Genomic DNA, 23,512 nt, shown 5'->3' on the forward strand with positions numbered 1-23,512 from the left:
CATGTGACCACATCTGATTTTATGACTTTTTTCAGTGGTTATTAAGCAAATGCCACAGTTGTTAAGCAAACCAATTTTTTTGCTATGGGTGTTTTTTTATCAGAAACTGAAAGTAAATGCCATTTTCCTACAAAAATGTTGTAAATCAGGATCACATGAGATGGGACCCTGCAAATAGCCATAAATGTGGGCCAGTTGCCAAGCACCTAAAATGTGATCATGTGACTGTAAGGAAGGGGTTGTCTGTTAGAAATTTAAGTCTAGGTCATAAATAATATGGGGAAAGTCTCTCATAACTTCAAATGGTTGCTAAGCAATCAGTCATAAGTCATGGACTATCAATACAATGGATGAATAAAGAATGACAAAGAATTCTGAGTAGACATAAATATGATAAACATATAGTAAAATCTATGTGACCTAAAAAAAACCCAAACATTAGCAACAGAGACTGGAATATTAGGAGGAATAATGTGTTTAAAATGTTTTAAAGCACATCCAAAATATGCATGAGATGATAGCAGAATTGATCACAAAACTGTGTCCCATAACCATTAGACCTAAGGGCTACCAGCCACAAGCAGCAGAGGAAAACAAAGTTTTTAGAGATCCTTAAATCTAAAAAATACTCCAATAGGAACGAATAAAATAAAATAAAATAAAAAGTAGCATCCCTTGAGATCCTAAGGCAAATGACTATAGAAGAACAGAGGCACAGAGGCAACTAACAGATTCAGCAGGGAATTAATCTGGATTATTTCCATATACAAAGCAAAGTCCACAAGAACTGTACCAATTGCACTCGCAACAAATCACCAGCAGTGCCATAGATATAGTTTTGTAAGGAGAACCTGAAGTCCATGCATGCAGAAAAACTCATGTTCATAAGAAAATGAGCAGCCTTTAACACCAGTTTTTCTAATTTTTCCATTGGCCAACGAGGAATAGGTGGTGTAGGTGAATCTGTAATTAGAAAGTGTTTTAGAGATGTTTTGTGCTGCCAGACCTTGGAAGGAGGCTATATCATTTGATTTGTCTTTTTTAAGTGGAAATAACCTCACTCACAGTTGCCAAGATTTCTGTGCTGCAGATTGTGCTGTGTTAATTGCTAGAAATCAGTAGTTCTTTGTATCTCTTTGCTCTACTTGGCAGTATTTTTTCCCCACTCTGATCTGCTATGACATGATTTAAGCTAGCATTGCTAATCAGGTGAGACTAGTTAACCTACAACAAGCTCAGAGCTGTTTAGGATTAACACTCATCGTCTTCTGCTCAACTGCTGAGTGCATGTTTGCACAATATGTTTACCCCTATTCATGAAAGACTGCTATATAAACAGGGCTCTCGGTATCATGATACATGATAATTATAACATGTGATTTGGTTTAGCATTTTGTGTGAATTCAGTCCTTACAATTTCTAAACCATGGTTTATGTTTCAGCATATAGTGTGGTTTATTCAATAAATGACATTAAATACGTAATGGCTTTATATAACAGACCAGGCAATCTAGGTTAAAATCTCTACTTAACTATGAAAATGGAACAAAGCAGGTTAAAATCATCAAAGCAATATATATGTGTCTATGCTATAGCTAACATGTACTGGGACAAGTTACTATGGCCACAATATGCTAACATCTCCCTCTCCATTATATTTCTTTTGTTTTATCTAGATGGTTATCTCACTATATAATAATCCTAAATATCAAGGTATAGTGTCCTATATTGTGGTCATCCACAACAGAGGCTTAAAACATCAGTTTATTTTCTCATAAGATTTATGCATGTGTATACATGTATAACATAATTCTTTAATGTGAGAAGGAAGGGATGCTAGAAAACATGGTACTGACCATAGATTGATTGGAGAAATTGTAATTGACTTGATTTGCTTGATTTTATTGGTGGCAAGAATCTAAGGAGTTGATTGACATGAAGAAATAACTTTTCCCCCAATGAATACAATCAATAGAACACTTTTTGGGTAAACTTATCAATATACAAAATCTATTATTACCAAGGAGAACTTTTCAGTTCTAGAAAACAGACTTCTATATAGGCAGTCCTCAACTTACAACCATTTGTTCAGTGACCCCTCAAAGTTATAGCAGCCCTGAAAAAAGTGGCTTATGACTTAGGATCATTGCAGCATCCCCACAATCACATGATCCAAATTTGGGCACTTGACAACTGGCTCATATTTATGACAATTGCAGTTTCCCAGGGTGATGTGGCCACTTTTTGCCACCTTCTGACAAGCAAAGTCAATGGAGAAGCCAGATTCACTTAACCACCGTGCTGCTAGGTTAACACTCCAGTGATTCACTTAACAACTGTGACAAGAAAGGTTATAAAATGGGGCTAAACTCACTTAACAACTGTCTTGCTTAGCAGTGGAAATTTTGAGCTCAATTGTTGCCCTAAGCTGAGGACTACCTGTACATTAGATTCCCTTTCCTCTAAATTTTAAAAGCAGATTTATCTGTTGAAATGTATTTTATTTATACTATGAGAAACATGTTGAAATAAGTAAAGTTCATATTTAAACTTCCAAAACTTTTATTTTCCTATCTCCTTCCAGGATTTTTACTGTTGCTGTTAATTATGATTAAGAAAAAGTCAGTACTGTACCAACAGTGCCATTTCCTTACTTCAAATCTTCGGGGGATAATTTATGATAAGCAGAGTGCTGACCCCCATGATGGAGTGATTTTTGGTAGTGAAAGTTACCTGAATTATAACTAATTTTACACTGTCATTCCCTTCAGGTCAAATTAAGTAAGAAATCAATCAGCAACCAAGCAAATTTTGAACAGCATAGAGAGCAGAAGTTCTACTTGTAATTTTTGCAAGGAAAATTTACAAATAGTGCAGTGTATAGCTTTTATAATAAGCTATTAAGAAAGTGATCAGAGAACAAATTTCTTTTCCACCTGTTGCTACCAATTGTGATATCCACAATTTACAACACATCAACTGAGCTTCAGTACTTATTTCCATCTGGAAGTGGTCAGAGGTAGCAGATGAGCAAATCATGAGTGTCTTGTTATGACTTTATTAGGGAACAGCAGGCAAAGCATGAAATGACTAAACTAGTGTTTCTAAACCTTAGCAACTTTCAGAAGTGTGAACTTCAACTTCCAGAATTTCCTAGCCACTGGGCTGAAGAATTCTTAGAGTCAAAGTCTTAAAGATGCCAAGGATGAGAAACACTGAGCTTTTTTATGGGGGGAAAAAACCTATTTACCATTTGTTTTGCTTTAAGTACAAAGTCATTTTTATAATAGAATATAGCAACTATAATATAAAATAAGACCGTAGAGATACAGTATTTCATTCAAAACAATATTTATTAAAGTATTAAATCAAAACCTGTAATTTTGTTGTATTTTTATCTTATTTTTAAGTAGTGCTAGCCACCAGAATTATGAATTTGAGGTAGGCAGTCATAAAAATTTAATAATACTTGTGAAACCTCTGAAAGAATATTGGGAAGTAAGAAACTTATGATCTAAAATATAGCATTTTGAATGCTTACATATGCTGCATAAATATATTTTATCTTATGTTACCAGCCTAGATTTTCCAAAAAAAATTTCCAAATTTTCCACTTTTTTTTTTTTGCTAAATTACTTCATGTTTTTTCAGACCTTATTTCCTGCAGTTTCTACCTACATTTTACTGGTGATTTATCTCTGGGCATTTTTCTGGTCTAACAGTGAGCACAAGTCTCTCTTATATCCTTTTTGCAAGAAATGTTTCTAATATATGGATTTTTATAAGAATATGGCTGTTCAAATTGGTTATATCAGTTTGTTTTATTCTTTGTCTAGAGACTATAGATAGCCGTGCAAAATATAACAAGGTTATCCTGTGGCAGAGGAAAGGGAAACTTGGGTGCATTGATTTAAGGTTCCATATTGTTTTTGCTGTGTCTCTGTTACTAACCATGATAGATTGTTTCATTGGTCTTCATAATGATTCAAAACCTCTGTAACAAAGAATAAATAAAGGAGCCATTTCTTTTCTCTGCTATCAATTCCAAGGGTTGTCAGAACCTGTCATGATTGTTTAATATTTGACTTCATCTCCAACTAAGTATTGTTAGCAACTTATATGAGGTTTTGTTCCTTTCTACCTCTTGTGCCAGCTTCTCTATAGAGGCAGCAGTTTTGAGAAATAATAGATTCTATTTTCTGGAAAGAAATGAAGAAATATTTCATTTGAGCCAAATATGCTTTGGAAATTTGGGAGTACAGGTAGTCCATAACTTGCAACCTTGGAATGTCAATCAGCAATCATTCCTAATTACAAGATTCCAGTCCCAACTGCAGTCATAGGTCAAGGACTACTTGTAATTCTATGTATTCAGATTCAAAACAACAAACCAGCATAGAAAATGCTTCATTGGCATGGTATATTATCGAAGAAAGAAATGAAAGGAAGGGTTTCAAGGGATAAGAGAAAGAGTCCAGAGAATAACATTTACTTTCATTATACTTATTAAAGTGTAGCTCCTCTCCAAAAATGTGGAACTGGATAGCAGGTAAAAGAGAATTATTTTCATTTCAGTGTTCACTGACTTTGGACTGGTCCAGCAAGAAAGGTGCAGTATTTGGAATCTGTATTTACTGTTTTGTGAAATACGTTGTGATTTATCAGTTTAAGAAGTAAGAATTAAAGCTTGTGTAATCAAATTCAGTTTTATTTCTGAACTTATATTGTATATTTTTCTAAGATTGTGATGTACCCTATTTAAAAAATTGTCTCTCAATTATAGAGTTTAAAGAAATTATTTTGATAACTATATTCTGAATACATCAAGATGATTGCAATTTTAATTATATCTATTTTGAACATGCTGCAAAAACAGAAAATATTTTAGAAATATATGATTTTTTTAAAAAAAACTGCTTATTTAAAAAAGTGCAAAAAAAGAATCCTGTTTTAATTAAATACCTCTGATTTAGGAATTAAACTGAATATTTAATAGGAATGTCATAATTTTTCATACTTGCTTTTTAATAAAGCAATTTTAATAACAATAACAATAAAAGATCATCTTACCTGTTCTTGCTGTCTTGATATCAGTTGTATACCAATGGCACAAAATTCATAATTAAAAGGATTTTTTCATTCTATTCTTCTAATGAAATGACTGGCCTCTGAGTTAAACACTTGTCCATTTAAATGGATGTGCTATTTACACAGCTGTGGAAGCTTGAAGGTAATAATTGCATAAATTCCAATAGCATTAGGGCAAACATGTTACTTCTGCTATGCATTCTGAAAAAGTATTCACACTATCATTAAGTATTCTACCAAGATGATATCTTGATGACTATAGAACAGGTCTTTCTTGAGTACCTTGTTGTTGTTGTTAGTTGCGAAGTCGTGTCCGACCCATCGTGATCCCATAGACAATGTTCCTCCAGGCCTTCCTGTCCTCTACTATCTTCTGGAGTCCATTTAGTGTCACGCCTACTGCTTCAGTGACTCCATCCAGCCACCTCATTCTCTGTCGTCCCTTTCTTCTATTGCCCTCAACCTTTCCCACCATTAGGTTCTTCTCCAGTGAGTCCTTCCTTCTCATTAGGTGGCCAAAGTATTTCAGTTTCAACTTCAGGATCTGGCCTTCTAAAGAGCAGTCAGGATTGATCTCTAGGATAGACCGGTTTGATCGCCTTGCAGTCCAAGGGACTCACAGGAGTCTTCTCCAGCACCATAGTTCAAAGGCCTTAATTCTTTGGTGCTTAGCCTTTCTTATGGTCCAACTTTCACAGCCATACATTGCAACTGGGAAGACCATAGCCTTGACTATACGCACTTTTGTTGGCAGGGTGATGTCTCTGCTTTTTAGTGTGCTGTCTAGATTTGCCATTGCTTTCCTCTCCAAGAGCAAGCATCTTTTAATTTCTTGGCTGCAGTGCCCATCTGCAGTGATCTTGGAGCCCAGGAAAATAAAATCTGTCACTACCTCCATTTCTTCCCCATCTATTTGCCAGGAATTGAAAGGGCCAGATGCCATGGTCAGAAGTAGATGCTTTTCTGGAACTCCCTAGCTTTCTCCATGTTCCAGCATATGTTGGCAATGTGATCTCTAGTTCCTCTGCCTCTTCAAAATCCTCCCTGTACTTCTGGTAGTTCTCAATCCACATACTGCTGGAGTCTAGCTTGTAGGATTTTAAGCATAACTTTACTAGCAGGTGAAATGAGTGCAATGGTGCGATAGTTTGAACATCCTTTGGCACTGCCTTTCTTTGGAATTGGAATGTAAACTGATCTTTTCCAATCCTGTGGCCACTGTTGAGTTTTCCAAATTTGCTGGCAAATTGAGTGTAGCACTTTTACTGCATCGTCTTTTAAGATTTTGAATAGCTCAGCTGGAATACTGTCACCTCCACTAGCTTTGTTGTTGCTCAGCTTTCCTAAGGCCCACTTCATTTCACATTCTAGGATGTTTGGCTCGAGGTCATGACCACCTCATTGTGGTTATCAGGGACATTAAGCTCTTTCTTGTATAGTTCTGTGTTCTTAATCTCTTTTGCCTCTGTTAGGTCCCTGCCATTTTGGTCCTTTTATCATGCCCATTTTTGCATGAAATGTTCCCTTCATCCCTCCAATTTTCTTGAAGAGATCTCTGGACCTGCCTATTCTATTGTTTTCTTCTATTTCAATAGAATAGGGAGTACCTTACTGATACTGTTTTTATAAACTTTCTGAAGACAAAGTGTATTACAATGTTTCTAATGTGACCCTTTAGTTAATAGCTTTAGTGACATATAATAAGATCATTCTCTAAATTCATGCATGAATGGTTCATCTGAATTAAATGAACTCATAATTAAATGTAACATTTAGGGAAAACATGAAAATATTTATGAAAAAATGATAGTTTCATTCTTTATTTACATTATGTTCTGATTATATTAACAAATCCCCAAAACATGTAGCAATAATATTGATACCGCTATTTAATCAGGAAAGCATAATATTAGATGATAGATAGATAGATAGATAGATAGATAGATAGATAGATAGATAGATAGATAGATAGATAGATAGATGATAGATAGATAGATAAAGAAAGAAAGAAAGAAAGAAAGAAAGAAAGAAAGAAAAAAATTATTTTAAAATATTCAACCTCTAAAGAATATTAATTGAATCCTGCTACATTTCCAGAATTTTGTTTATACTGTCCTATCTATTATGAGGCCAATAACAGTTCTTGTCAATATAAAGGCCAATAAGCGAGCTGAAAATGCTCTTGTTTTAATCAAAATAACAAATATTCCTTTATGCAAATTATGGTTTTCACACAATTAGTTAAATGTTTAGTCTGGATTATTATTATGACTGGTTACACATTCAACCCAAAGTTTAGGCTGGATTTGGCATTTTTATCTAGTTCTATCAAGTTCAAGTTCTAGTTCTTTCAAGTTCTTTTCCCAAAGACTTGAGATAGGCAGATATTGTCACAAAATGTAAGCTGTTACTAGTAAAGCTGTCTTTGCAATTGACTGAGAGTGATTTTGTCAATGCTGATGATGTTCATTCTACATTAATCCATTACTGACATGTTCCCAGCTCACCTTTTAAAACTGCATATATTAGCTCCTTGCATTGGAAGTCTAAACCTTATCCTGTGGGGTCCTTGGTGTTCTCCAAGCTTGGCACCAAGGACCTCACGGTTCAGCCCTGAGCTACAAATACTCTTTTCTATCAAAATCTTATCACATAGGGTTTTGAAATGGTGCAATTTAAACACATAGCTCTATTTAGGATTTCTACCTATTTATATTCTGTAACAGCAGACTAATATAATAGTCATTGATAACTGGTAGTTGTGAATATAAATGAGATGTAGTAAAATTATATTGGCCCTGAACTTTAGACACATGGTGTGCTTTAAATTAAAGAGAATTTAGATGTTCCATTTAAATATTCTCTCCCTGACCATTTAGGAATCAAAGAATTCCATGTGTTCAGACTGTGCAATAAAACTCATAATGCTAAAGGAAATCAAATATTAAGAAGGCTATTTTAGTTCTGGGTAATTCCCCTGGAGCCTTACACACATAGCAACCAAAGTATAACCATGTAAGTGCAGGGCTATTACTATTAAACCGAAGAAAAAGTAAGCTATTTCACATTTTTGCTGAATGTTCTATACATATATGCTTAAATTGGTTTGTAAGACTGCAAAATCCAAGAAAGCATTTTTCTGCTGTTCATGAAAGCAGCCTAATTTTTGTTTTCAGATCAGACTGATGGATGCATGCATACATGCACACATACATATCACTACAGTATATTAAAAATCAACTGATTGAAGTTAATATGATTCTTAAAACAGTTGGATCCTTTCAGAAATAGCAAGGAAATGTGCTTATATGAATCTGAAATATTAAAATGTTCACAGACCTAGTGCTTTGTGCCTGGCATACATAAACATTGTTTCTAAGGAACCATTATTTTTTTAAAAAAATGAATAAAAATAAGGTATCACTAATACAGTATAATGTCAAGGCAGTTATCCTGGGGAAAATATATCTTGAATTAATGAGTTGTGCATTTGTGAATGTTTATTCATTTCAGAAAAATGCATCATGAAAAATGAAATTATAGTAGCATAACATTCTCTGCCCAGGCAGCAAAGAAGGAGTTGTAGCAGCAGCTGCCAGCTGGGATGAATCTCAAATCAGGGATAACAAAGGAAAAATAAAAATGGTGCAAGCTGCTAATATATGCATATGTGAAATAAAACAGGAAAATGGACATACCAGTGAGACAAAGAACAGAAAAGCACAAGTATCTATGTGCAGCATAGGCACTTAAAGTCAAAAGCAGGTTGTAAATTAAAGTGAGATGATTAAACAGTGAATTGTTCAGCCAGCAGATAAACAAATATCTCTAAAGTTTACCTTAATACCATAGGAACACATCAATTATTTGACATTAGGAAAGAGTTTGAAATAGCTTATTTTGATCAAATTCTTTCCTTATATCTCATTAATCTACTTTTACATAAAACAGAATGATTAGAGTGCTATTAAACCAGTATTTTAAACATTTTTATTGTGACCTTTTTATATATAGAATTCAAGGCGAAAAACATTCCTTCTTCCTCCTATTGTCCTTTTAACGGCAACTTGTGAAGTAAATTGGGCTAAGAGAGAGTGACTGGCCCAAGCTGATTTTTTATGGTTAAGGCTGAATTAGAACTCAGTCTCCTGAAACAAGTATGATAATGAGATGCATAGAGCCTTGTTTGTGTGTGTGTGTGTGTGTGTGTGTGTGTGTGTGTGTGTGTGTGTGTGTATATATATATATATATATATATATATACACATACATACATAATAATTTACACACACACACACACACATATACATATACATATACATATACATATACATATACATATACATATACATATACATATACATATACATATACATATACATATACATATACATATACATATACATATACATATACATATACATATACATATACATATATATATATATATATATATATATATATATATATATATATATATATATATATATATAAAACTTTTCCCCCCTTCTGTTTCATAGTTCAAGGAAAATGTAAAAATTGCCTTTTTCTCCCTTCACGTGGCAGTTCCCCAGATCTGTTGCTGTATGGTTTGCTTAAATGCTGTTGTTGTTTTTTTCAAACAAAGCAAAATCAGCCTGTGGCTTGTCATTTTGGACTGCTCAGTAATTAGAGTTCCTTTTTGAAGTGAGATAATTTGTATAAGGCCGCAGTGTGTATAAAGGTGCAAAGGATTTTTCATCAAAGTAGGATTGGGACAATATTTTGTACAAATTCAAAAACTGCTGACAATAAGGAATCAGAGAAAGATATGCCCAGTTACAGTGCTGCCAGAGGGACCTTCCTTTGCATTTCTTTTATATTCACAGTTAAATCAAGTTTAGCTGTAAAAAGGAAGTATTTTCTGTGAGCGTGAGGGGAGTGGGGGAGGATGAGATGTTAGTACTAGCTGTGTTCTTTGCTTGGATTCTGTGTGCAAATTAAGAGGCAGCTACAAGTTCTTATTAGTCAGTTTCTAGTATTTCAGTCCAAACACTTTGCTCTTTGAGATTTTGATCAATGCATTGAACTATTTCTTAAATGGCTTGTTTATCTTATAGATAATATGATAGAATATGCCTCTTTACATAGTAATAAATAGGCTAATCATAATGCTCTTTTTAGATTGTGAATGATACCATATGTATACATAAAATGCAGTGAATAAATGAACAGTAAATGAGCATTTTTCTTTATCTTTTATTACATGAATATTACATATTAAATGTAAAAATATTTTATTGATTAGATTTTTATCTCTCCTTTTCCAATTTTCTTATAACATACCTGTTAGATGGGTTGGGGTAAGAGAGGGTAACTGACCCCAAATCACTCACCCAATTTTTCATGCCTGAGATAGGACTAGAACTCACAGTCTCCTGGTTCTTAGACCACCACTTAACCATTACAATAAACTGGCTCTCTAAAGTAACTTCTCAAAGTGAGATGGGTGGCATATAAATGTAATAAAATAAATATTGGAAACTAATCAAGGAGAGAAGCAACCTAGAACTAAGGAGAAACTTCCTGACAGTTAGAACAATTAACCAGTGGAACAACCTGCCTCCAGAAGCGGTGAATGCTCCAACATTGGAAGTTTTTAAGAAAAGACTGGACAGCCATTTGTCTGAAATGGTATAGGGTTTCCTGCCTGAGCAGGGGGTTGGACTATTATTATTATTATTTATTATATCATTGTTTGGTTGCACTTCATTTTTATATTCTGTGTATTAGGCGTATATATATTTCAAGAGCCAGTTTGGTGTAAGGTGCTGCAGTAGAGACTGGGAGACCTACTCTTCCCTTAGGTAGGTATAAAGACAGCTGGGTGAGCTTGGGCCAGTCAGTCTTCTTAGCCCTAGGAAGGAGGCAATGGCAAACCAACTATGAAAAATGTTGCCAAGAAAACTGCAGAGACTAGTCCAGGCAGTTCCTAAGATTGATTCAAAAACATACAAATACACACACAATATATACTTCATATACTCTTACATGAAAATAGAAGGGAAGCTGATAGTTGTCCTGTTGAAGTAATTATGCAAATAATTGTATTCAACACCCTAGATTCCAGAATTAATAATCTTGTTAAGGATATATTTTGTTCCATCCCTTGTTGAGTATTGTACTACTATAGATCCTCTACATGCAAACTCCAGCTTCTTAGGAACTCAGGATAGCAGAACTTCTTCCAACATCTTATCCCCAGACTTACTCTCATATGTAATAATTAAAATTAATGTGAGTCTCATATACCATAATTAAAATTAATGTGACTAAAGCAGCCATAGCAGCCAAGGCTCACTTGAGAGTTTGAAAAATGATGACCTTCTCTAATGAATAGCAGATAGGTGCTGGCTTATACTAATGTGGATCAAAAGCACTTTTTCCAAATTACTTTCAGAGCATGCACAGCTCTAGTCTTTATCCACACATAAAAAATATTCAGTGTGTTCCTCCAAAGATGTAAGACAGTACAAATATAAAAAAGAAGGAAATGGGAGGAAGAGCATTTATTTTATTGACCAAAGTTTATATAAGTGATATGTTTGAGAATTCAGGGACCAAATGCTTTGCTCAAGATTGAAGCCTAAGGATTTGGAGTCCTGGTGGGCACAGTGTTAAAGTCCAGTATTGCAGACAAACTCTGCATGCAGTCTGGAGTTTGGTTCTGACGGGACTCAAGGTTGACTCAGGCTTCTGTCAAGCATAGTGAAATCAGGAAGTCCAGGCAGTTCAATTGAATATAAAGGTTTATTGCAAGCTTAAGCTCTTTATAAGAATCTGAACTACTAATGGTCAAAGCAAATAAGTGTGGTAGTTAAGAGTCAATGGAATTCAAGGTGGGCTGGACTTAGATCTCTTGTGGATGCAAAGTGACTCAAGACTAATGATGCATTTGACACCTCCCTCGGGCTCACCCTGGTCATTTCCTACACCTTCCATCCTTCTGGGGTTGGTAAAATGAGGAACCAGATTGTTGCAGGCAATATGCAAATAATGTTTCTACATTGTAAACCATTTGGAGAGTGCTGTAAAGTGCTATGGGGCAGTATTTAAGCCTAAATCCCATTGCTGTTGCTATTGCTATTTACCTCATGACCCAGAATACAGTGTGACAGCATTGAGGCCTTCTCAACTAGCGCTGAGAAGACATTATTTCTCATTTATTTAGATTTCTTGAATTAAACACTTCCCTTAAGTATCTTAGAATTTTTAGAGAGATAATTATATTTTGTTGTCTCTGTGAAACTCTGAGATTGTTATGATTTGTTTGCTCTATTCCATCAACTTCAGTAGGCACCAAGACAGCTGTTCTACTTTATGTCAACTTCAAGTCAATAGTTAAAGTGGATTTTAAAATGGTAATGCCTTAAAAGGATAGTTTATATGCAATCAGATGAGGTATTTTAAAACAAAGTTATAATATTTTTTCTTTAATGGATAAAACTCCAGTATTAATGAAGCTTAATGGATGGATGGGAAATGAAATATCAGTGAAGTGACAGAAATAAGAACATGCAAATGCTTATTCTTATAGAATTAATGAATTACATTCAGAAAAGGACATGACACTGTAGGATTATCCTAATAGCAGGGTAGCTTGGTTTAATTATGGTTTAAAGATATTTATTTCCATGAACAATAGGAAAAAATATTTTTCCGATAGAAATAATAGAAAGTAATTTTATACAGTGAAAAGGAGAAAGTTAATCTAAAAGGGAAAAGCAAGATAGATTTGATATGTATATTCCTTAATTCATGAATTTTCTTTGATCTGTACCATGAAATAATAATAAAGAAGGTCTGAAGCCAAAGATTAAGGATATGCATAGAAAATGTCTCAAACCAACCAACTAATATCATTTGAATAGCATCATATATTTTCATACCTTCTTAAATTTCCCATAGGATATATAGACTTTATAATTTAGATTCTTTTGTTTTGATAGAGTAACATCTCTTGAACTTATTGCCACATGATGTTATGATGTTTGCTAATGGATTTTAGGAAGTAATCAGTAGTACAGGCTGCTTGCCGTTTTAACCAGAACTACATTATTTAAATTCATAGTCAATTTATATCTTATGACCACAAAGTTCATACAAACAAATGAGGAATGACAATTAGATTCTGTTCTCTTACTGTCTGATAGTATATGCAGCATTACTGAATGTAGTACAATTGAACTGAACCGATCCTTCATGTAATCTATCATGCTGTAAGACCCTTTCATGTATTCTTTTAAGTCTACAGTATCTATGTGTAAGGGCATGACATGTTGTTTTAGTCAGGTGCATTATTAAATAGTATATTGTATAATTCCTGAGTACAGTATGAGTTCAAAAGATAAAGGTAAAGGTTTCCCCTGTACAATCATGTCTGACTCTAGGGGGTGGTCCTCATCTCCATTTCCTAGCCAAGGGAGCCATCATTGTCTAAAGACATTTCCATGGCCATGTGGCTGACATGACTACAGTAGTGGCCAAAATTGTGGAAAGGTTTTGGGGAAAAGGTACAGAAGAAATGCCACTTTTGGTTAAGTTTCCTCCAATTTTTCTTCTAATTTCTTTATAACTGTAGCCTTGTTCACTAATAATACTATTTTACATCACTTTCTGGGCAACCAGTTAACTCTTTGCACCATTACTTCAATTTTATTACATTTTACATGTTCACTAAATGAAAGGGAAAAAAAACCAACCAACTTGATAGCGATCACATAACACACTGACAAATGTCCTCTCAGCTTCAATACATGACATCAGTAACTGAATCCTACTGTGATCTGATTGGCTCATTGCCAAAACAAGATGTCACCTGATTGGCTCTCTAAACACTGATGCTCATTGGCTACAATCAGATGAAGGAAAGCTACCTGATATCAACCTAAGCAAGTTGTGCTTCCTTTTTCTGGTTATTTGGCTATAACTTCATAGAATACAATACAGATAATTGAACAAACTACGTTGCATTACATTCTTGATTAAATTATCTTTCCATTGATATATAATTTTATGGTACTACTCCAAAAAAAGTGGTGTTATTAGCTATCAAACCTCAAAAATACACTTTTCCCAAAAGGTTTCCACAATTTTGGCCACTACTGTATATGCCAAGGTGCATGGAACACTGTTACCTTCCCATTGAAATAGTACCTATTTATGTACTCACATTTGCATGCTTTCAAACTGCTAAGTCAGCAAGAGCTGGGGCAAGTAACAAGAACTCACCCTGTCGTGCAGTGCTTGGGTTTCAAACCCAGACTCTCAGCTTTCCAGCTGACACGTTAAGTATCTTTAACTGCTGAGCCATTGCACCCGTTTGTTCAAAAGATATTGAATGCAATAATATATGTGCCAATTTTACTTATTTCAATCTTGCATGTATGCAGTCCTTCCTTCCTTCCTTCCTTCCTTCCTTCCTTCCTTCCTTCCTTCCTTCCTTCCTTCCTTCCCTCCTTCCTTCCTTTTGTCCTATATTGTCATCACACTATTATTCTCTATGTTTTCCCAAAATCGACCTGATTTAGATTCTTTTTAGGTCTTGCTCTGTAATGCCAGAAAAGGTCAGATAATATTTTCCCCTTTTTTCTTTATAATATCAGTTATATGGCAAAATATCAATAACATGGCAGCTTTGAATAATATTGTATTATATAATTAGTGATGGATAAAGAACTTTCTATTTTACTGCTGTGCTATTCCACTGGGCTAAAAAAAATTACCAGAAACTAGAACTTTTTTTTATTGCAAATTTTATTATTTACAACTTTGGACAAAGTGTTAACGGTCTGACATTCCTTCTTGTCTACATCATTTTTGTATTTTATACACATATATACATTTTATGTACATATCATTTATATACAATTATACAATATTCGATCTTATCAACCATGTTATTCTAATAATGTGTGAAATCAGCATCCTGTATATCTCTATTTAGACCTTCCCTTCTGTTCCCACCATAGGTAAAACTTGTTCCAAATTTTGTAATAATCTGACTGATCTTTATTTTTAATTTCCATAGTTAACTTGTCCATTTCTGCGCACGCCCAAATTTTATTTATCACTTCACTCTCATCAGGTATTTCACTATTTTTCCATTTCTGGGCGAACGTCATTCTCGCTGCCGTGATGATGTGTATCATTATATATAACTCTTCTTTGGTATATTTCTCTGTTATTATGCCAAATAGGAAAAATTCTGGTCTATAATCTACACTCCCTCCTGATATTTCTTCTATCCATATCCATATCCTTTGCCAATACTTTTGCAGTCTTATTGCAGGACCACCAAACATAAAAATAAGTACCTATTTCTTTGAAACATTTCCAACAGCTAGGGGATATGGTTTTGTACATTTTAGCTAATCGAGCTGGAGGGAGATGCCACCGGTAGAACATTTTATATAAATTTTCTTTATAAGCTGAGGCCAGCGTTATCTTTTTATTTCTATCCCAGAGAGTTTGCCGTATATCAAGATCGATACCGTGTCCCAAATTTTTAGCCCATATCAGCAATGGTTCTTTAACTTGCTCCTCAATCATTTTATACCCCAATAGCAGACTATACAATTTCCTTATTTGGCCCCAATAAGATTTTATCCAATGCAGTTTCTTGAATATTTATCCCCCACTCTTTCTTATCTTTCCCATTTCATGTTTGTATCTGTAAGTAAGCCCACCATTCCAATTTTATCCCTTGTTGTTCTAGTTCCTGTCTGGATTTCAATACTCCCACAACGTTCATAATATCTTTGTACGAGATGCTATTTTCCAAATTGAACACGTTTGGATAAACTATCGCCTCTAGGGTGGACAGCCAGACTGGTACTTTAATGTAATTTTATTTTCTAATTTTATTCCAAACTAGAACTTTTAAAAACCAGATAAGAAATTTTTCACTTACATTCCAGTATGGATAGCTATTATTTTCTGAACCAGCTTGGGCAGCAAGATCTATACTGATATGACAGTTTAATAGTGAAAAAAATATTTAAAGAAAATGTTTTCCTTAAAATATTGTCAGAAAATTGCCTTTGCTGATGGTGTTTTGTCAATGCCAGCATATATAAATAGAATGTATTAGAAAAGGTGCAGCTGTCTAATGAGTTTCTTGACCATTCTTCCATAATAACTTGTGAAATGTTTGGAAATTGCTGCATGAAGATTAATTAAATTATCTTAGTTTGGGGAAATAGGCTGCACTAAGGATTACGAAAAAGGAAATGCCGACAGACACAGATAAAAGGCAGGTAGGGAATGAATCTGATGCAACACTACAGAGATCCTTTGTTAGAAACCTGTTATGAAGGGCATTTTCCTAGTTCTCTATACAGAGTGAAAAATACGTTTGTCAAAAGCTCCACAGAAAAGGTAATATGTGTATAAATTTACATTTTTAACAGCAAGTATCACTAGTAATAGGAGAGGAGAGAATTCTCTATGATCACATTGAAGTCAAATTGTCTGCTTTTTTCCCTTTTGTATTAACACAAACTAACACAAGAGTTTTCTAGCTAAAAATCTAGAAATTAAAATATTTCTAACTTATTAAATGCATTGTTTAGAAAATATTACGTTAAACCATGAATACCATGAATATTTAATTGAGAGCATTTTGCTGTAGTGGTTAAGGCTTTAGCCTGGAAGGCAGGAAATCATGATTTCCTGAACCATGTTAGGCACAAAACCAACTGAGTGATCTGGGCCTGTCATTCTCTCTCAGCCCTAGGAAAGAAGCAATAGCAAATCACTTCTGAAATCCTGGGCAAGAAAAATGCAGGGATTAGTTCAGGTTAGCTTTTGCAACAGTTTACAAGACAAGTAGATAATGATTGGTCTACAGTGAGTGATTACTAGGAAAGTTTTAAGATAGATGTACAAACAACAGAAATTCTATTGATTCTAAACTCAGATTTCTATTTGCAACTAATTTTATTTCTACTTCTTTAATTTTCTATATAGATAGAAAATTAAATATACACAATGACACCATTAGTGCAATTTAATGTAGTACTTTTGTTGTAAGTGTGCAATATTCTTCAAGTGATACCAGATATTGTTTATATTATCTAAATAACATGGGGAAAAGGTAAAATGTTCAATTGTGATAGAACACAGTTTTGTTCTATCACCTTTTCTGTCACTTACCTAGCCAGTTTCATATTGCTTGCTATAAAGCCTCTGATTATAGAGTACCATTCAACCATAAGTATGCTAGAAATGAAACTGAAGCATGGCTACCTGATGGGATTTATAGCTCCAGAACATCTGGAATGCACCAGGTTGGTGAATGCCAGTGCAACAGGCTTATTCATAAAAGTAAATGGTCCAAATCTGGTCTTTTTTAAATTCCTGGGTATATCATTATTCATGGTGCAAAATAGAGGAAATATCATCTGGTGTTCCATTTTTTATCTCTAACTTTCTACTGCTAAGTGTCAAGTTTCCGACGTATGGGCTTTTCAAGTGACTGTGAGGCATTGTTTACCTTAAAAGTCCTTTATTCAGCCTAATACACTGGCAAATGCTTGCTCGAAGGAAGCTGGAATCTGAAATCTCTGCACCCTTGCACAATATATTAAAACACAATTCTCCACCTTTCTAATTTTGTCATTAGTCATATTCTCCTATTAATTTAAAGAATAAATTTCCCTTCCATTAGAAAACCCGCCAAGCTCTTATCTTCTTTAATTTCAGATGGCCTTGAGGAACAATCCTCCTCTTCCCCCCTCCCAATCTCTTAAAGCAATACACAAGTTTAACATATGAAATGGCTACTTCTTCATCTCTTGTCAAGCAATAACATTCAATGTTAGCAGCGTTCACACTAAGGCTGAAATGTAAAGGAGAAATTTCCTGACACAACAATTAATCAGTGCAATAACTTGCCTCCAGAAGTTGTGAATGCTCCAACACTGGAAGTTTTTAAGAAGAGATTGGACAACCTGGGTTTCCTGCCGGAGCAGGGGGTTGTACTAGAAGACTTCCAAGGTCCCTTCGAAGTCTGTTATTCTGTATTTTGTATTGTAAAAATTCCTGGGGTCTTTCCCATTGACTCAGAATTGTTTCTGATGGCACTGAAAAGTTATGTGCTTTTGATATATAGATAATGTAGATTATGATCTTTTTCTTTTTATCTCTTACAGTACCTTTATTCATATATCTGCTTCTCTCTACTTTTTGTTTAGTTTTTGTCATATTTCACTAGTTAACTTTTTTATATTTCTGTTATTTCTATGAATGATCATCAAGCCATATTTTTTGCTACTTGAACTGAATGATATTTGTACTGACTGACCAGGAATGTGTTGAGTACAAACTAAATTGGAAATTACCCATACAAATAAAGTCAGTGGTGGAATATAAACAATATACTCACAAAAATAAGCAACAATTTTCAAAGAAAAAATTCATAATAAATAAATTATAAATTAGAATAATATTTTCAAAGATTTTTTTAACTGGGACCATCAAGAAAAGAAACTATCTGGTGTGATAGACATCAGCAATATGCAGATTAGATGTGTATGTGTGTGTGTGTATAAATGAAAGAATCAATATCTGTTTATGCTGCTTATTTATAATTTACATAAGTATTTACAGCATAAAAATAGAATGCCCCCTAGCCAATGGTTGAAATCATAATGAATTTTCATTCTGTATCATTCATATAACTAGAATTCTTGTAAATGTAGCTTCATTCAGGATTTTAATCAAACATTTTCTTCTCCAGATGAAAGTTTTGATTGTACTGTTTGTAAATTGTAGTAGTAATAATAGTTGTATAGGTCTATGAAAGTAGTGATTATTTTTTCTGATTGTTGCACTTAATCTCTTCTCTATCCAGTTGTCAATCGATGAGCGTATTGGGCAGCTGCATGAGGCCCACCGAGATTTTGGCCCCACTTCTCAGCACTTTCTTTCCAGTAAGTAATATTTCAGTTGTTGTTGCTTTTGCTAATTTACAGTGATCCTTATATTTTGAAAAGCCTACTGCAGATGAGATATTGTGCTGTTTCTATTGTATGTATTCTATGAAGTGTTGTACAGTTCAGCAATTCAGAAACATTCTGTATCTCTGCACTGCACTCTTAAGCTCTTCTTGTCATGCACTAATGCTGATTGGACCCAAAGCCATCTTAAGTCTACTACAATGTACTATAGCCACACACACACAAACCACTGGATAGATTCTCTGCTGTTGTATTGTCACAACTTTTTACAGGAAAAAGTTGCCTTCCTTTCTGTGATTTTATTTCACTGAAGATGCATACTTTTAGTAGAGTATATGTGTACATTGGTGTATAGCTATGCATAAACACATAGTTGTATATAGTATAAATTTAATTTATATAGACAAAGCTAAAAAATAAAAATGCACACATGCAGACAGAACAATGAACTTTAAAATCAACATTCTTTTATCAAGCAATTTCATGTTTTTTCAATGAAATCGGTTACAGCTAACGTGATAGAAAGTCTTCATTCATGGTTCTGGTACTGCAATGGTTATATTTGGCTGATATGTAGAATATCACTGCTTTGAAACTGAGATATTTTTTCCAAGTACTGTTTTTTCTTTATCTAAGTTTGTTTTTGTTGTGATGAAAACCACCAAGTGACTGGAAAATGATAAAACAGTGTACCAGTACATTTGTTTTTAAAAAGGCCAATGGAATATGTAACTCAGGGAAATAAAGATAATAAAAACATTCTGCAAGGTTTTGAAGCAGCGATTCTTTGCATATCAGGCAAATGTTTATGTACTCTACTACCAGGATGTCATTGTAAATGGTTGCTGCAGACTGGTAAATTGATTCAGATGAAGAGTAATTCCTAACTCTATAGCAATAGTCACCTGAAGAGGAAAGATTTGCCTGGAAGAAACTAAGTGTGGCAGACAAACTGTACAATGATACTTGAGCAAGAACAAACACACTATCAAAAAAGGGGAGTCCCAGGCAGAAGACACATTCATAATTAGCTGGGAGTTATTAAAATACAGGGTCAGACTTCTGGTCTTGCACTGAAATACCCTGTCATGGGATCACAGATCTCCGCACCCCATGGCTAGTTTTACCCTGCCAAGGGACCCTAAATCAGTCTAAGTCACCCCAGAGAGGTGGCAAAGGAAGAAGGACTCTGGAATGACAGCGGTCATTTCATTTGGTTCTGGGAAAGCCTTCTAACCCAACAGGAGAAAGGCTAGCCACACCTCACTGACAAGCCCAAGCTACCTGCAGCTGAAGTCCAAAGGCACTAACCAGCACAACAGTGAACAGCGTGCTTCAAACTGGGTGAGAAATTTGAGCTTCTTTCTCCTATTTTATACTTAATTTTGAGCTTGTCGATCAGAAGGTCGGCAGTTTGGCGGGTCAAATCCCAAGTGCCGCGTAACAGAGTGAGCGCCTGTTACTTGTCCCAGCTTCTGCCAACCTAGCAGTTCGAAAGCACATAAAAATGCAAGTAGAAAAATAGGGACCACTATGGTGGGAAAGTAACAGCGTTCTGTGTGCCTTTGGCATCTAGTCATGCCGGCCACATGACCACGGAGACGTCCTCGGACAAGCGCTGGGTCTTCGGCTTTGAAGCAGAGATGAGCACCGGCCCCTAGAGTTGAAAACAATATATATATATATATATATATATATATATATATATATATATATATATATATATCGAGGTAGAAAGGATCATGAGGAAGCTAAGCTCCACTACATCCTTATTGGACCCGTGCCCCTCCTGGCTGGTTTATTCGGCTCGGGATGGGACACGAGGCTGGATCCATGCAGTGGTAACTGCTTCATTGAAAGAGGGCAGTTTCCCCGCAGCTTGAAAGAAGCGGTGGTGAGACCCCTCCTCAAAAAGCCTTCCCTGGACCCAGCTGTTTTAAACAACTTTTGCCCGGTCTCCAACCTTCGCTTTCTTGCGAAGGTTGTTGAGAGCGTAGTGGCGCATCAGCTTCCTCTGTTCCTAGAAGATACTGATTATCTAGACCCGTACCAATCGGGTTTCAGGCCCGGACACAGCACGGAGACGGCATTGGTCGCTCTGATGAATGATCTCTGGCGGGCTCGGGACAGGGGTCATTCCTCTGTCCTGGTCCTATTAGACCTCTCTGCGGCTTTTGATACCATCGACCATGGTATCTTACTTCGGCGTCTCAGGAGATTGGGAGTGGGAGGCACTGTTCTTCAGTGGTTCTCCTCCTATCTCCTGGAACGTTCACAGTGGGTGTTGGCGGGTGACCAGAGATCGACCCCGAGGCCTCTCATTTATGGAGTTCCTCATGGGTCGGTCCTCTCACCTCTCCTGTTTAACATCTATATGAAGCCGCTAGGTGAGATCATCCGTGGTTTTGGAGTGGGTTATCATCAGTATGCTGATGACACCCAGCTTTTCATCTCGACCCCAAACCACATCAGTGATGCCCTTGACGTGATGTCCCGTTGCCTGGAAGCGGTCCGGGAATGGATGGGGAGGAACAGGCTTCAACTCAACCCGGACAAGACTGAATGGTTGTACATACCGACATGTCAGGATATTCAGAGTATTCCATCCCTTAATATTGGGGGCGAGTTACTGCCCCCCGTAGATAGGGCTCGCAACCTGGGTGTCCTCCTAGATTCACAGCTCTCCTTAGAAGATCACATAGGAGCTGTGACTAGGGGGGCTTTCACTCAGGTTCATCTGGTGCGCCAGCTACGACCCTATCTGGACCTGGATGCCTTACGTACAGTCACCCATGCACTTGTGACCTCTCGTCTTGACTACTGCAACGCTCTTTACATGGGGCTGCCCTTGATAATCACTCGGAAGCTTCAGCTGGTACAGAGTGCAGCTGCACGGACGCTTTTGGGGGCTCCCCGATACTCCCATATTACACCTCTGCTTCGTGAGCTGCACTGGCTTCCAGTTGCCTTCCGGGTGAAATTCAAGGTGCTAGTGATGACATACAAAGCCCTACATGGCATGGGTCCGGATTACCTACGGGAGCACCTACTGCCAGCGTCAACACCCCTCCGTCCTGTGCGCTCCCACAGAGAGGGCCTCCTCAGGGTGCCACCGGTCAGAGAATGCCGGCTGGTGACCCCCAGGGGGAGAGCATTCTCGGTGGGTGCGCCAATCCTCTGGAACCGCTTACCAGCCAAAATCCGGATGGCCCCCGACCTTCGCACCTTTCGGCGAGATTTAAAAACCTATCTATTCCAGCAAGCCGGCCTGGCCTGATAGATTTGGGGTTTTATTTGTAGATCTGGGGTTTTATTTGTTTTATTGTTGGTTTATTGTATACTTACTTTGCTCTGTACACCGCCCTGAGTCCTCCGGGAGAAGGGCGGTATATAAAACGAATAAATATATATATATATATATATATATATATGTGTGTATATGTATATGTATATGTATATGTATATGTATATGTATATGTATATGTATATGTATATGTATATGTATATGTATATGTATATGTATATGTATATGTATATATATACAGGGGTTGTTTGTCATAGAACGCTCAGAACGGAGTTCTGAACTGCATACTGAACTGCATACTGAACTGCATTCTTAAATCTTAACCTAAGAACTGTTTGCAAAGTAAGAAAAAAATTGACCTTTGGCTAATCTTCTAAAGGAGAAATTACTGGAAAACTTTTAGATGCTCAAATACTTTGAACTGAACCCTGATTGGCTGATAATTATAAGACCCCTGAAAAGAAAACTGCCACAAAATATTGTTTTCAGTGGTGCCTTGACAACTGGAAACATACTGAATTATAAAACCATTATATAAAGACAAGAACTACATAAGATTTGGCTGTTTGGATTTTAAGATGGACTGGCTTAATAAAATATGATATCGATGGAAAACTACTTAGAGGGGAGAGATAAAATGGATATTATATACCTATCTAAAAGTAATATAAAACCATACCTAACACCTTTTCCTGAAGAACCCAGTTTGTAGCTTCAAAGATCTGCAGGAGCAATGACTCAAGACAATACAAATACATTCCAGAAGAAAATATACACAATTCTGCAACAGAGTCAAACAATAATTGTTTCAAACCATGATGAGATTAGAAATAAGTTTGACAATATAAATGAACATATCTCTAACTTAAACCTACAACTAGGTGACGCTCAATAAATGACAACAAAGAATGAACAAAGAAATCATACAACAGAATATAAATTAAATGAAAGTGACTTAAATAGAAAAGCTACAAATGAAGAAAACTACAATTTAATACCAAAAAAAATCTGCAAAACCTTACTATAATAAAGAAGACAAAAAAATATGCTTTATCCTCCAGGAGTTCAAAACAAATCTGAGAATAAAAAAGAAGAACAAATAAAATGAATTAAGGAACTG

The 23,512-nt window shown here is 35.7% G+C and overlaps 1 protein-coding gene across 9 annotated transcripts in view; it reads left to right on the top strand.

Annotated features, from left to right (window-relative positions):
• DMD (dystrophin) overlaps positions 1–23,512 on the top strand; it is a 931,439-nt gene that overhangs the window by 770,157 nt on the left and 137,770 nt on the right. For all 9 annotated transcript variants that reach the window (XR_014026476.1, XM_081327957.1, XM_081327955.1 and 6 more), the window contains one exon: positions 18,983–19,061. Coding sequence is in view for 8 of the 9 variants with exons in the window: in XM_081327957.1 (XP_081184083.1) it covers positions 18,983–19,061 (79 nt within the window). In the remaining variant the exon portion in view is untranslated. The remainder of the gene's footprint in view (positions 1–18,982; positions 19,062–23,512) is intronic.

The sequence above is a fragment of the Vipera berus genome (genome assembly GCF_964194415.1).
Source record: "Vipera berus genome assembly, chromosome: 4".
NCBI classification, from domain to species: domain Eukaryota; kingdom Metazoa; phylum Chordata; class Lepidosauria; order Squamata; family Viperidae; genus Vipera; species Vipera berus.